The 16,015-nt window shown below is 47.2% G+C and overlaps 1 protein-coding gene across 1 annotated transcript in view; it reads left to right on the top strand.

Annotated features, from left to right (window-relative positions):
• The window catches only part of LOC115099202 (solute carrier family 12 member 9-like), a 460,475-nt gene that overhangs the window by 150,762 nt on the left and 293,698 nt on the right, over window positions 1-16,015 (top strand). The window contains exon 7 of the mRNA XM_029616633.1: window positions 1,618-1,775. Coding sequence (XP_029472493.1) covers window positions 1,618-1,775 — 158 coding nt within the window. The remainder of the gene's footprint in view (window positions 1-1,617; window positions 1,776-16,015) is intronic.

Below are 16,015 nucleotides of genomic sequence, written 5' to 3'. Positions count from 1 at the left end.
TGCTCTGGACCTCCTCCGGGGCGGTAGAGAGAGAGAGAGAGAGATGGGTTTCTGGGGTTCCCCTAATAGTCCTCGGCTGCACCAGTTGTGGCAGAGGGGGCTTACAGGCAGAGCCCGCCAGCCTCTCCCACGGGCTCCGAGAAGGGAATGGCTTCTGATGGCTGGAGATGTGAAAGAGAGGATTAAGTGATAGGGTTTGGGCATCGGCGCCGGGGAGCCAAGCCCTGCAGGCCCCCAGGGCGGACGGCCAGGCAAGGTCCAAAACGGTTTGCCCACTCCCTGGCAGGTTTGCCCGCTCGCCCTGCGTTTGGGGGTTTGTAGCTGCCGATCTGTGCGGGTTACCCTCATCAAAATATGAACACGGCTCACCCTGGTTCTTCATGCCCAGAACCATTAACGACCAAGCTGAGGACTGGGAAAGGACGGTGAGGAAGGTGACCCCCCCTCCTCAGTCCTGTCCTGATCATTCATCTCAGGTAGAATTAGCTCATTAATGCCTCCTATCGGGATATTTATTGCTCCTAAGGGATTGTGGGGGTCCCAGTCTGAGTCCTGATGTCAGTAAGAGCCCGGGATGACCCCCCCTGCTGCTATTCCCTGTGGGCGCCGTGGGTATCGTCACTCTGATTTCGTATAGCCCATAATCAAGAACCGTAAAACATCAAAATATTTTTTTAAAAAACGCTATCAAATGATTATTTCCAGGCTAAGCTGGCTCACGACCTCCTGCAGGACAGATTAATGTGCTTTATGTTTCTTTTTTCCTGTCACGGGTTCATATTCCCTTTTACTGGACAGGATCCCTGATGTAGCTACCAGGAGGTCTTTTTTGGGTTTTACTGACCCAGTGTCAGGAGGAGGCAGTGTCCTCCAGTAAAGCAATCGCAGGACCGGAGACGGGGGGGTTTCTCGTACGCTTCTATGGGATTCGCCTCGTTAAATTTCCAGAGCGAATCATTCCAGCATCTCGCCACCCTAACGAAGCATACCTAGTCTCTTTGTCCATTTATAGAGACAGCACGCGCACAATTCCTCCAATCAAAATAAGACATTTCAGGACAGCGGTGGAAGAAAGGAGCAAAAGTGAAGCTGAGTGTAACGTATAGAAAGAAACCATGGTGAACTGCTTCCAGAATGGACCGAATGAGCGATGCATGCTCCGGATCATAGTGCAGCGCAGGCATTTATAGTGTCCTACGGCCATACATCCGCTAATCCCCGTTCCTGTCTCTGCTCTCCCTCGGCTGGACGAGCTCCTAACTTTGCTCAGTATGGTATAATACCGAGCTATTGAAAATGTGATTAAAAAAAGTCACACGCACGGAGGGAGCCATCGCCGTACCGCGCTAATCTCCTCTTACTAATCGCGCTGTTACACTAAGAAAGCTTCTCTCAGTGCCGTAAAATATTTATTTCTATTTAAAACAATTCATTTCCCACACTTTCAGCAGTTCAAGGCAGGAGAACAGTATAAAAAATGCACACAATCATTTAAAGAAACTAAAAAGTGAACACGTTTAAATGTAGAAAGCAAAATAAAAAAATAACGTGCAGAAGGAAAACCCGCGGAGCTGTACGGTCCCCTATAATCTATAATCTTTGTTTTCTTTTGAAAAGGACGCTCCTGCAAAATGACTACGGCTTCCTGCGTGACATTAGCATCTGGCACCCCTTCGTCACCACTGGGATGTGTTCCTCCACGCTCTCCGCAGCCATGAACAGTTTGATAGGAGCGTCCCGTATTCTCTACGCCCTGGCTAAAGACGACCTCTTCGGTGAGTGCTGTTATAATCTTCCTTTCTCCCCCCCCCCCCCAGCGCTAGTAACAGATCCTCGGGGAAGGGGTTTCGTCAGCGGTGTTAAACAAAGGCAGCCACACCCATCCCGCACAGACACTGCCGTGAAACACTACGGCATTCGGCAAGGCCGAGACTCAGAAGATCTTAGATGCTAAAATGAAACAGTTAAGACGACTAGCTGTGGCCAAAATTAGCGAGCCGGCGTTAATTTCCAACATCAAGTGCCTAGGTAAGTGACCAGCAATCCTAAATTTAGGCCTCTATTTATAGTGAAACGAAGTACCTACATTTGGAAGATATGGTGTCATGCGTGTGAGCCCTTGGACTGTGGCGTGGTTGAAACATGGGAATGACAGCAGAAAAGGACCAAAACGGTCCATCCAGTCTGCCCAGCAAGCTTTTGTAGCATCGGCCGTGCCCATGCGGGTCTCCTGTATAATGGTGGCATCAGGGGGTGGCATCCGCCGGGGCATACAAGTTACCCCCATACGTAGAAGGCAGGGCCCTTGTTGGTTACTGTCTGAGTCCAGTTCCGCATTATCTCTTATCTCTTGCCGGTGAAGCAGAGAGCAATGTTGGAGGTGCATCACAAGTTTAAGGCTTATTGGCTAAGGGTAGTATCAGCAAGTTACCCCCATGCTTATTTGTTTTCCCAGACTGTAAAATTCGATGTCCTTGTTGGTTGCTGTTTGAATCTAATTCCCCTTTTCCTCTTTTCCCCCTGACATTAAAGCAGAGAGCAATAATGGAGTTGCATCAGAGGTATGAAGGTTTATTGGTTAAGGGTAGTAACCACTGCATTAGCAAGTTACTCCCAGGCACTCATTTCTTCATTTCCATCCTGTAATCGTTAGATATCCACAGTGTTTATCCCAGGCCCCTTTGAATTTGAAGGGCATTCCAGGCATCCACCACCCTCTGCGTGAAGAAATATTTCCCGACGTTAGTTCTGAGTCATCTTCCCTGGAGTTTCATTTCATGACCCCTAGTTCTACTGATTTCTTTCCAGCGGGAAAGGTTTGTCGATTGTGCACCATTAAAACCTTTCAGGTACTGAAGGCCTGTATCATATCTCCCCTGCACCTCTTCACTTCCAGGTATACATATGTAGGTCCTTCAACCTGATACTAACCCCACACCATTTTGGTCGCTCTTCTCTGGACCGCCTCCATCCTGTCTCTGTCCGTTTGGAGATACGGCCTCCAGAACTGAACGCAGTACTCCAGGTGAGGCCTCACCAAGGACCTGTACAAGGGATTATCACCTCCTTTTTCTTACTGATCATTCCTCTCTCTGTGCAGCCCAGCATTCTTCTGGCTTTAGCTATCACCTTGTCATCAGATCCTCAGACACCGTCTCCCCAAGATCCCTTTCTTTCTCCGTGCACATTAGTCTTTCACCCCCCATCACATGCAGCTCTTTTGGATTGCAGCACCCCAGATGCATGAGTCTGCACTTCTTGGCACTGAATCGCAGCTGCTAAATCTTCGCGCGCACACACACACACACACACACCCATACATATATATATATATATATATATATATATATATATATATACATACATTGCCCCACCACAGGACAAGTACAGCACAAGCAGCAACAGTGCAAGCTACACACACACACACACACACACACTCACACACACAGAAACACAGACACACACACATACACACACTCATACACACACACACACACATTGCTACACCATAGGAAAGGTACAGGAAAGGCAGCAACTGTGCAAAATATATACACACACACACACATACACACACACACACACACACAAACACTCTGCCCCCCACAGGATAGGCACAACACAGGCAGCAGCAGTGCAAGCTACACACACACACACACACACACACACACACACATACACACACTGCCCCACCATAAGACAGTTATAGCACAGGAGTGCAAGCTACTTTATACATACACTGCCCCACCATGGGACCCGGTGCTTTACGCCTACACATTGGGTGCTGACCAGACAAACCTCTTCATCCTCCCTGCTTGGGAGCAGCTTCTCCGAGGATGAGACTCCAGCTCTGTTTCGGTGTAGCCTCTAAGCTGAGGTGCCAGTTAAGGGTGACTCTGCTGGTGGTTTAGGTGAGGGATCTGGACAGAGACTACAACCTCTCACGGCTTCGAGTGTCTCGCAACCCCACGCATTGTCCTGCCCTTTGTCTGCCTTTCCTAGAGGCCCGCGATTCTTCCTGTTGGTTTCACGCCTTAAGAGCACAGCATTTTTTAATATGGGGCTCCCTCTTCCTTCTCATTATCCCTCTGTGCTCTTCTCATCAATAGTGGCCTCTCCCTCACGGCACTAGCAGGACGTTTCTGCTGAAGACCACTTCCTCCTGATTAAAGGGTCCTCAGACAGATTGCCTAGAAGTGCTTTGTTCAGATAAAGTTTATTTTTTGCACTGCGCTTCAGTGCCATTATCTGGACAAAGGGAAAATTATATTTAGTTAGCTATTTAGTTCTTTGTCATAAGGGACAAGCTGAGCTGCTCCTGCTTCTGTCTCGGTGATCCTGCATCCTAATTTCTCCTCAGAAAAGCAGTTTGGCAAGTCCATGGGTAAAACCCGGGACCGACTCGGCCTTCCCTTTACGGGTCAGAGCTTCTCGGACTCCCTGAAGTGCCGCGCCGGATCAGACGAATGGGTCATCGAGTCCGGCATCCCGCCTGTGAGCCAGCTCAGGTCGCTTGGAAGTTCCCCAAACATTACTTCCCTGTTGCTTGCGCTCAGATTGAGGAAATGGCGATCCCCGTGGCTCTGTAGCTAATGGGTGTCCTCCAGAGGCTTCTCCAAACATTTTCTAACCCACCTCCACTTCTAGCCTTGACTACGTCCTCCAGCAACTAATTCCACAGCTTAAATACGCATCGACTGGGGAAAAACAAAAAAAAAAAGCTTTCTGAAATTTGGAATTGGCTACCAGTTTCATGGAGTGTCCCCTCATTCTAATATCATTTGAAAGAATAAATAACCAACCTTTACTTTACCCGTTCCACCCGACTCATGATTTAGAAACCTATAAAAGGGATGACAGAGAAAGACCATACGGCCCGCCTAGTCTGCTTATCCACACCAACTAATTCAGCTTTACAATCCCTCAGAGATCCCCCCTGTGTTTATCCCAGGCCTTCTTGAATTCAGACGCTGTCCTTGTCTCTCCCACCTCCACTGGGAAGGCTGTTCCACGCATCCACCACCCTCTCTGTACAGAAATATTTCCCGAGATTACTCCCGAGTCCTACCCCTTTCACCTGCATCCCATGACCCCTCGTTCCAGAGCCTCCTTTCCATTGAGAAGGACGGGCCTCCTGTGCATGGAGACCTTTGAGATATTTGAAAGTCTATCCTATCTCGCCTTCCCTCTAGGCTGTACATGTTTAGATCGTTAAGTCTGTCCCCCCTATGCTTCAGAACGAAGACCACTGACCATTTTAGCAGCCCCACCCTCGGGACCGACTCCATCCTGTTTATATCCTTTTGAAGGTGCCGGCTCCAGAATTGTATCATATCCTTCTCATCCAAGCTAAGAGATCTATTCCATTCCCTTTATCGTTTTTGTTGCTCTCCTCTGCACCTTTTTAATTCCGTTATGGCTTTTTTGAGACGGGCAATCGGAACTGCTCACAGTATTCAAAGTGTAGCTTCAGCAAGGCTCAGTACAGAGGCAATATGACATTTCCATTTTATTCCCTGTTCCTTTTTGGATCATCCCTAGCGTTATTTGCTTTTTTGACCGCCACACTGAGCCGAGGATTTCAACGTATTGTCCATCAGGACCCCAAGGTCCTCTTCCTGGGTAGTGATTTACAATACAGAACCCAGCATTGTGTAATTGTAGCTGGGATTAATTTGTCCCTATGTGCATGGTCCAATCCTTTGACATCTAAACAGCTCTGATGGAAACCTTCCTTATCACCACTTTGCATTTGTTTAAAAAAAAAAAATCCTTCCTAGCTTATTTGTTCCCAAAAAATTATTTAAAGACCTGCACTGTAATATGGGACTTCTTTCCTTCTGGTTTTTTATACTATTTTGACATCCAGATGTTTCACTGTTATAAATCACTGTGGAAGGGTTAAAGTAACTCTAGATCAGTGGTCCCCAACCCTGTCCTGGGGGCTCACCAGCCAGTCGGGTTTTCAGGATATCCACAATGAATATGCATGAGAGAAAATTTGCATGCAGTGCCTCCATAACATGCAAATTTTCTCTCATGCATATTCATTGCGGGTATCCTGAAAACCCGACTGGCTGGTGGGCCCCCAGGACAGGGTTGGGGTCCACTGCTCTAGATGACAATTGAAAAATGATTACATTTAGTTTCAGATTTGACGCCCTGTGAACAAGAGAAGTGAGCCTAGCCCAGGGAGGTCCCCGTATTATACTCTGGTGCCAAACTGAATACGGCTGAGCCTTGGCAAAATCTGAACTGTCTTCCAGGCACAAAGAGTCAGCCCCATTTTTTTTTTTTTTTAAAGGTATCCTTTATTTAAAAACTGAAATTAACTTGGTGGGAAAGAGAACTGCAGAAAACATGCCAATCTGAATTTATTTCGTGAGTAATTGTGGATCTTCCATCATTTGCACAGTAGTGTTGCACAGGAGGTCACATTCTGTCCACACAATCCTCCTTCAGCGATTCTCTTTAAATGTGCGTCTGGGATCCTTGGCTTCTCCCGCCCAGAAAATTTAAGGAAAGCTGCTAAAAGCCCTGAAACATCCCCAAAATACCTGTGCATCCTATGATAACCCCCCCCCACACTATAAGCAGTTGAGAACACTGGGCTGGGAGTCCACGGCAGCTTGGGAAGTCAGGGATCTGATGGCAAAGTTTAACTAAATGTCGTTAATTTGTATTCATCTGACTTCTAAACCTTGCTCTATCATTCCCAGTTTAGGAAGCCACATGGATACAAAGTTCTGCTCTATGGCTAGTCAGCACTTCAGGTGCATGCATGCAGCCATTGCTTTAGTGAATGGGTAAATTTATAGCGCAGGGAGCTAAAGTGACTTGCTGGGTCAGTGGCGTTAGGCCGGAGGTTAGAACTGAGGCACCGGTGTGTGTGTGGGGGATAGAGTGACTCGCCTGATGTCACACAGTTGATGGCAGAGCTGGGGATTAGAACTGAAGGTTGGAGGAGGGAGTCAAAATGACACACTTAGGGGGGGTCAGAAAAAAGAGCCAGAGGCCCTCTGAGGACTTGGACTGAATCTTAGGCTGCCTAGTTACTTGGAATTGAGTACTCTGACCATTTGCACTATCCAACCATCCCTTGTGGCCACTTTACTATCTCACAAGCCAATCCTCAGTAAATGGGCAAAGTCTTCACACCAATGATAAAATCAAATCACTTTTTTTTTTTTTTTTTGTGTTTACAGAGGCAGATTTTGTAAGTAAATTGCCCAGAACTTAAGCGGCTTCAGCAAATTACCTCTGAGTCGGATCCCCTTGGTGTAGGGAAAGGGGAATGAGCTCGGGAGCCAGCCTCTGCTCCCGCTGACATGCAGCGCCAAGCAGAGATGGAACAATTACTTTTTCTGGGGGATTAACTTTATTTGCCGTAAAAAAAAAAATAAAATGTGGCAGAAAGAGGGACTGGTTGGGGAATCCTTCAGTGAAGGAAGGCAAGATGATATTTAAATGAGGGATTGTAAAGTGCTGGCATGCAGGCGAGAGAGCCAGGTCCCCTACAAAGAGTGATAAATATTGGCGTAGGAAGACAAGGTGTGCAGGAGGGAGGGAAGGAGATGACATTGTGCAGATTAAAAGCTTTCCTGCTGATTGTTACCACTTCAGCTACTGATTGTGGGTTCTTCAGAGACAGTGGAAGAAGACGCGGAGCTCTTACCCTGCGTTGCTCTGCCAGACTTGTACTATCAACGGTAAATTCCTCGGTATCAACATGCCTGCTTGTTGGCTTCTCTTTCTTTGCCCTAATATGTTTTTTTTTTCCTATTCCATAGGTGAATTTTCAAAGGAGTTGCATGCGTAAATGTAGCAGAATATTGCAGCAATTTTCCAAAGCCAATTTGCGTGCATGTAAAATCTATTGACAATTCAATGCCAGATATTGTAGCAATTTTTAAAAGCCCACTTACATGTGACAGCATTTAACGTTCAGAAAGGTGACTATGATAAAATGAGGAAAATGGTTAGGAAAATACTAAAAGGAGCGGCTGCAAAGGTTAAGAGTTTACACCAGGCATGAACCTTGTATTAATAACATTTTGGAAGCCCAGACCAGATGTATTCCACGCATTAGAAAAGGTGGAAGGAAGGCTAAACGACTACTGGCATGATTAAAAGGTGAGGTGAAAGAGGCTATAACAGCTTTAAAAAAATCATCTTTCAAGAAATGAAAAAGGGAGCCAAATGAAGAAAATAGGAACAAGCACAAGCACTGGCAAGATAGATGCAAATCATTCATAAGTAAGGCAAACAGAGAATTTGAAAATAAGCTTGCTGTGGAAGCAAAAACTCATAATAAAAACTTTTCCAGGTACATTTGAAGTAAAAAGCCTGTGAGGAAGTCAGTTGGACCATTAGATGATAAAGGGGTAAAAGAGTCAGTTAGGTATGACAAGGCCATAGTAGAAAGACTAAATTAATTCTTTGCATTGGTGTTCATTGAGGAAGATATAAGAGATCCATGCCAGAAATGATATTCAAAGGTGACGATTCAAAGGAACTGAAACATCTCAGTGTACATGCAATAGGGGAAATTGGCAAACTAAAGAGCAGCAAATCACCTGGACCAGATGGTATACCTTTCAGAATGCTGAAAGAACTGAAAAATGAAATTGCAGTCCTGATGTTGGTAATTGTAAACTATCATTAAAATCATCTATGGTACCTGAAGATAGGAGGGTTGCCAGTGTAATGCCAATTTTTAAAAAGGGAACCAGGGATGATCCAGGAAAATACAGACCAGTAAATCTGACATCTATCAAGCAAAATGGTAGAAACTATCCTAAAGAACAAAATTACTGAACATATAGATAGGAATAGTTTAATGGGACAAAGCCAACATGGATTTAGCCAAGGGAAGTCTTGCCTCACCAATCTGCAATATTTTTTTGAGAGCATAAATAAACTTGGATAAAGGTGCACCAGTTGATATAGTGTACCTGGATTTCCAGAAAGCATTTAACAAAGTCCATCATGAGAAACTTCTTAGGAAATTTAAAAAGTCATGGGTTAGGGGGCAGTATCCTTTTGTGGACTAGGAAATGATTAAAAGATAGAAAATAGAGAGTAGGGCTAATTGGTAAATTTTCTCAATGGAAAAAGGTGAATAGTGGAGTGCCCCAGAGATCTGTTCTGGGACCACTGCTTTTTAACATATTTACAAATTACCTGGAAATGTGAACAACAAGTGAGGTGATTGGATTTGCCGATGACACAAAGTTATTGAAAGTTGTTAAATCACAAGAGGATTGTGAGAAATTGCAAGAGAACCTTGAAAAACTGGGAGAATGTGTTGCGCTGAAGGTGGACCCTTGGTCTGGTGCAGGATTGGTACGGCCCTCTGGTCGGACCCAGAGAGCACCTGCCCCCAGGAGGTGGAGCACAGGAGGAGACAGAGGCTAGCTGGAGCTTCGCCAATAGCAACCCGGGGTTTCCGCAGGTTGAGCCCTTGGGTACCCGGGCCACCTGGTCTTAGGTGGGCCTCGTGGGGTTTCCTAGAGAGGAAGCGCAGGGGACTGCCCACCACGAACAAGGGTGCGCAATGTCCAAGCAAGAGTGTCCAGAGTTTGCAGGAGGCCAGAATAGAGTGTCTGAGTGGATAGTGAGGATCAAGGCCAGAGTATCAGTCCAGAATGGTCAGCTGAAGTAGAGGTCAGTACTGTAGTCAATCCGGGAGTAGTCAGGTCAGGCAAAGGTCAAGTTCCAGGCAGTGGTCAGACGTGGTCGATAGGCAGGCAGAGGTCTGTTCCAGGCAGGGATCAGACGTGGTCAGTGGACAGGCAGAGGTCGGTTCCAGGCAGCGGTCAGATGTGGTCAGTGGACAGGCAGAGGTCAGTTCCAGGCAGCAGTCAGACGAGGTCAAGAGCAAGCAAAGGTCAGTACCATGAGATCAGTCTGAAGGGTACTACCAGGAATGGAGAGATGAAGAAACTGGAGACGCTGGAACAGGCAAACTAGAGACACCGGAGTGTACGACCCGATTGCCAAGGCAATGAGCTAGTGGTTGAGCCTATTTATACAGGGCTCAGGTGACATCAGAATCAGGCGCCGCCCGTGAGTTTCCCACGCTTGGCCCTTTAAAGTCAGGAGAGCTCTGCGTGCGCACGCTAGGGGCGGTGCTGATGCCGAGGAGGATGCCGAGCCCCAGCATGAGGAGTGCTGTAAGGAGGAAGGCCCCGATAGGCATGGGGACGCTCGTAGATGCCGTGGATGAGCAGCGCTGGGATTGAGAGAGGAGCTGGTAGACGGGCGCACCAGGTGAGCAGGCCCGGTTGCAGCACCAGCTTGGCTGGGAAGCGCAACAGAATGGGCACTCAAATGTCAAATGAAATTTAATGTGGACAAATGCAAAATGATGCATTTAGGGAAGAGTTACACAAATTATAGTTACACAATGCAAGGTTCCCACATTAAGAGTCACCATTCAGGAAAAGGATCTAGGCATCATCGTTGATAATACATTGAAATCTTCTGCTCAGTGTGCAGCAGCAGAAACCGAGAAAGCAAATAGAATGCTGGGGATTATTAGGAAAGGTTAACAACTTACTTTCAGGTCAATCCAGTAAAGTGCAGCCGCGTTTACCCCGCTCCTAACCCGCTTTCTACTCACTTTCCGGCCGCGTTAGCCCTTCCTGCGATCCACAATCCCCTTTAACCTACTCTTACCGCGTCCTTAAATCCCCGGGTAACCCCTTCCGCACGCGGCATGTATATTACATGTAAACGAGCGAATTAGCTATTCCCTACCATCCAGTAACGGGCGCCCCGGCTATCGCTTTTTTACCCTGCCGTTTTGCCACACGTTTAACCTGCTAACTTACCACCTACCCTTACCCCTGCGTTAGAGGCAGGGGTAAGGGTAGGCGGCAAACTTTCCCCCAGCCCCCGCTCACCTGCCCTGGCCGCGTCAATGGATGCTGGTCTCCGGGGCAGCCCCAGTCCTCTCCCCCCTCCTCCCGAAGCAACAAAAGCGAAAAAAAAGCGAAAAAGCGAAAAAAAAAATTTAAAAAGTAGCAACGAAGTGGACGGTCGGGATTGCCAGTCCTCTCTCCCCTCCTCCCGAAGCAAGGCTGCTTTACTTTACTTTACTGGATTGACCTGACACGCTTTGAAGCTTTCCCGTATTTTTTCTTCCCCTCCCTCCACTTTCTTCCAGCACTTTGCCTGTTTTCTTTTGGGAGACTCTCGTTTTCACCACTTCAATTCCCTGCTCCCCCCAGCAGCTAAGGCCTCCTCCCTCCTCACAGTCCCATGTGTAAAGCAACGACTAACTTTTTTTTTCGCAGCCGCTCGAGATTGCCAGTCCTCTCTCCCCTCCTCCCGGAGCAAGGCGCGAAAAGCAGCCTTGCTCCGGGAGGAGGGGAGACAGGACTGGCAGTGTAAAGCAACGACTTACTTTTTTGCAGCCCTCCTCCGGAGACGGACATCGGCTCCCCTGCCTCCCGGAGGCAGAGATGGATGCCTGCACGGGCAAAAGCGGCCCCTGTGCGTGCAATTGGGCCGTTCAAGGCGTGACGTCACGACGTTTGGCGTCATGGCATTGTTACCGTACTATGATGGCACACAAGTAATTTGTAATCTATACCACCCATATTTCTCTTTATCGTGCCCTTCTGTAAACCGTTGTGATGGTATTTAACTTAACGACGGTATAGAAAAAGTTTTAAATAAATAAATAAAATAAATAAATCAATGAGGTTCTGCCTGGGGTGTCTCGCAGGCTATGTCCAAGATTCCTCTCAGTCTTCTCCCATACAGTAACTCAGAAAGGGTAAACCCCGTCAAGCTCTGTGGCACTTGCTCCATGTCCCCTACCTCCAAACTGGGTCACTCTCCGGGGAAAGGGGGGGTGGGGGAGGGAGGAAACAAGCCTGCTGGCCTGACAGGCCCTGACTCACTTCTTAAACCTTGACTGCACAGGCAAGGCTATCCCTCTTGGCCTGTTGTACAAAGGGAGGGTGAGTGGAACTGGAAGGCCCCAGGAAAAGGAAGGGAAAAAAACTCTACAGTTTTGTTTTTCCTGCTGCTGCGGTTGTGAGCTCTTGCCTTTGCGTCCCACTTAGCCAAGAGATCCCACTGCTACCACCATCTATGGTAACTTGGGTGATAGCGGCTTGGGGAACAGCCAGAGAAAAGAGGCAGGTTCTGGCTGTTCCTTGGGTGCATTTTATTTACAATGAAAAATTAAACTCAAATCAAACAATGCAGCTCACCTTAGCTTCAGGTTCTACACAGCATTCTTAGCATTTGGTGGATCTCTGTCCAATTAAACCTTCCTGGCCTTGAGTCCTTAAACTCTGGTGAGGGGCTCCTCCCTTCACCCAGAATTCCATGTGGGTTTGGGTTTTAAGAAACAAACACCGGGTGAGTCAGCTGTGCCTGGCCCTTTAAGGTAGTCTGAGGGAGTTTTCTGTATATTCCCTCACAAAGGGGTTGGAATGACTGCCCTATGAGGAAAGGCCAAAGAGGTTAGGACTCTTCAGCTTGGAGAAGAAACAACTGAGGGGAGATTTGATAGTGGTCTATAAAACAATGAGTAGAGTGGGACGAGTAAACGTTAATCAGTTGTTTACTTTTTCAAAAAGTACAAAGACAAGGAGACATTCAATGACGTTACTAGGTGATAAATTTAAGACAAATAGGAGAAAATATTTTTTACTCAATGCATAATTAAACTTTGGAATTCACTGCCAGAGGATGTGGTGAAAACTGTTAATGTAGCTGGGTTTAAAAAAGGTTTGGACAAGTTCCTGGAAGAAAAGTGCATAAAACATTATTAAGGTGGAGTTGCAGAAATCCACTGCTTATCCTGGGATAAGTAGCATGGAATCTATTTTTTTTTATTTTTTTATTTAGAAACTTTTATATACCGGTATTAGTGGGGACATCATACCGGTTCACATATTAACAAAAGATTTAGAAGTACATTTCAACAGGGGAGGCGAACTGGGCAGGGGGTTAACCTAGAGCAGTAGGGAAAATAGATTAAACAACAAGAAATCAACAAGAGGTCATAACAAGAAGACAACAATGTACATTGTGATTAGATTCCTTAATATAAGGAAAAGGGCGGTCACCTAGGGGGTATGAGCAATAGAGGGAAGGGAGGGTCTATTCTGTGTAGGCTTGGTTGAACAGGAATGTTTTTAGTTTCTTTTTGAATTTGATGGCGCAGGGTTCAAGGCGCAAGTGGACGGGTAGGGAGTTCCAGAGGGCGGGGCCGGCAATGGATATGGAGCGGTCACGGGTGGATGAGAGATGAGCTGCCTTCAAGGACGGTACATGTAGATTACCTTTGTTGGCAGATCTGGTGGCTCGGGAGGACAGGGGCGCAGTGAAAGGGAGGTCAAGCCAGTTGGAGTTGTGTGTGTGGATAGATTTGTGTACTATGGTCAGGGTCTTGTAGTGTATACGGAAAAGGATGGGAAGCCAATGTAGATCCTTGAGGACAGGGGTAATATGTTCGTGTATGCGTGTGTTGGTAATGAGCCTTGCAGTGGCGTTTTGCAAAAGTTGAAGGGGTTTTATTGAAGATAAGGGGAGCCCTAGGAGGAGGGCATTACAATAGTCCAGTTTGGAGGTAAGGGTGGCTTGGATCACTGTGCGGAGATCTTGGGTGTACAGCAGGGGTCGGAGTTTCTTAAGAACGTTGAGTTTGAAGAAGCCTGCTTTGAGGATAGATTTGATTTGTGGTTTCATGCTAAGGTTGGGATCAAGGAGAACTCCGAGGTCCCTAACAGCTGGTTGACCTGAGAGGAGGTTAAGTTTAGGGTCATTAGGTATGAGGTCAGGCGGTTGCGAGGAGATGTGGAGGAGTTCCGTTTTGTTTGCGTTGAGGGCAAGCTGAAGGTTGGTGAGGAGGGAGTTGATGGCTGCAAGGCAATTTTCCCAGTGCTCCAGGGCGTCAGATATAGAGCTATGAATGGGAATGATGATCTGAACATCATCAGCATAGAGATAGAATTTGAGTTTAAGGTCAGTGAGGAGCTGGCAGAGGGGGGTGATATAAATATTGAAGAGGGTTGAGGAAAGAGATGAGCCTTGCGGGACTCCTTGTTGTAAAGGGTGTGAAGCAGAGAGGTTGTTTCCAATTTTGACAGAGAACTTTCTGTTTGAAAGATAGGATTTGAACCAGGCGAGAGCTATTCCTGAGATGCCGATGCTTTCTAGCCGTGTCAGGAGGCGGTGGTGGCTGATGGTATCAAAAGCCGCCGAAATGTCAAGGAGGGCAAGGAGGTAGCTGTGGCCTTGGCCCAGACCTCTGAGGAGGTAGTCGGCTAGGGAGAGGAGTAGGGATTCGGTATTAAAATGTTTTCTGAAGCCAAATTGGGAAACATGGAGGATAGCGTGATCTTCAAGGTAATCCATGAGTTGCGAATTAACAACTTTTTCCATTAGCTTGGAAATAAGAGGGAGGTTGGAGATGGGGCGGAAATTGGAGGGGTCTTTAGGGTCTAGGGAGGGTTTTTTAAGAAGGGGTTTGACGACAGCGTGCTTAAGTGAGTCTGGGACCATCCCATGGGTGAGGGAGCAGTTGATAATGTCTGCTATGGCTCTAGCTATGCTGTTTGGGATGGCTATTAGCGCTTTGGTGGGGATGGTGTCGCTAGGGTGAGAAGCTGGCTTAAGTTTACGAAGGAGGCTAATGATTTCCTTAGAGGAAGTGAAGTCAAGAATGGCCATTGTGGGTTGGGATGAGGCGGGGATAGGAGTAAGGGTGGTGGGGGCACAGAGATTGGAGAACGGAAATCTGGAGAGGAGGTTGGCGATTTTACTCTGGAAGTAGATGGCCAGTTCCTCACATTTGGCGGCTGCCTCAGAGTCTGGTATGGTAGGAGGGATGGGGGTGGTGAGGCTGGCGACATAGGAGAAAAGCACTTTGGGGTTGAATTTATAGTCATGGATTTTTTTTGAGTAGAAGTCACGTTGTGTTTGAGTGTAGATAGTCTGTATTCGTGTAATGCTGTTTTGTAGCTAGAGGAGTGTTGCGGGGTAGGGTCCTTGCGCCATATTCTCTCTTTCTGTCTGAGATTATTTTTTAGGATTTTTAGCTCTTGGGTGTACCAGGGCTTGGAGGGTTTCGCAGAGGTGTTTATGACTCGTTTAGAGAGGGGGCATAGTTTATTGGCTATGTCTTCTGTAAGGCTATTCCAGGACGCTAAGGCTGTGTCGGGGTCAGAGCAGATTAGGTTTGGTAAGGACGAGGCTAATGCATCTGTAAGTTTGTCGCTGGGGCAAGTTTTTCTGGAAATTATGGTAGTGTGATGTGTATGGTTACTAGGAAGAGGTCTCATGGCAGAGAGTCGGCTTTCAATGAGGCAGTGGTCGGACCAGGGCACTGGGGTGCAGGTGGGTGTGGTGGTGGTTTGGAAGCTAGAGTTGATAAACATCAGGTCTAGCGTATGGCCAGCTTTGTGGGTTGGGGTTACTATGATTTGTCGGAAGCCTATGGCAAGGAGGGATTGAATGAAGGTGTCGCAGGATGCAGTGGGGGGGAGAGAGTCAACGTGGAGATTAAAATCTCCGAGGATGATGGAGGGGGTGTCAGTTTTTATCCATTCTACAAAAAATTCAATTAAGGGAGACGGGTCGGACTCAAGGATGGTGGGGGGGGGCGTAGACAAGACAGATTTGCAGGGCATCTGCCCTAAATAGACCTATTTCAAGTTTGGGTGGAGTGGCTATGCTGATGGGTTTGAGGTTGAGGAATTTTTTAGCTGCTAAGAGGATTCCACCTCCTCTTTTTTTGGGTCGGTGGATGGGGAAGATGTCATAAAGGGTGGTTGGGAGTTGGTTTATATGGACGGTGTCTGAGTCTTTGAACCATGTTTCAGTGACTGCACAGATGTCTGGTGTGCAGTCCGTGAGCAGGTCATTGAGGACTGGCGTCTTTTTTGATAGGGATTGCGCGTTGATAAGAATGATAGAGAGGGTGGTGAGGCCGAGGAATTGTGTAAGCGGTGAGGTAAGGATGGGGATGAGGGATTTGCGGAGAGGGGGGGTG

Source organism: Rhinatrema bivittatum, chromosome 9 (assembly GCF_901001135.1).
Source record: "Rhinatrema bivittatum chromosome 9, aRhiBiv1.1, whole genome shotgun sequence".
NCBI lineage: Eukaryota > Metazoa > Chordata > Amphibia > Gymnophiona > Rhinatrematidae > Rhinatrema > Rhinatrema bivittatum.
The sequence above is the reverse complement of the archived record's forward strand: the minus strand, read 5'-3'. Positions and strand labels throughout refer to the sequence as shown.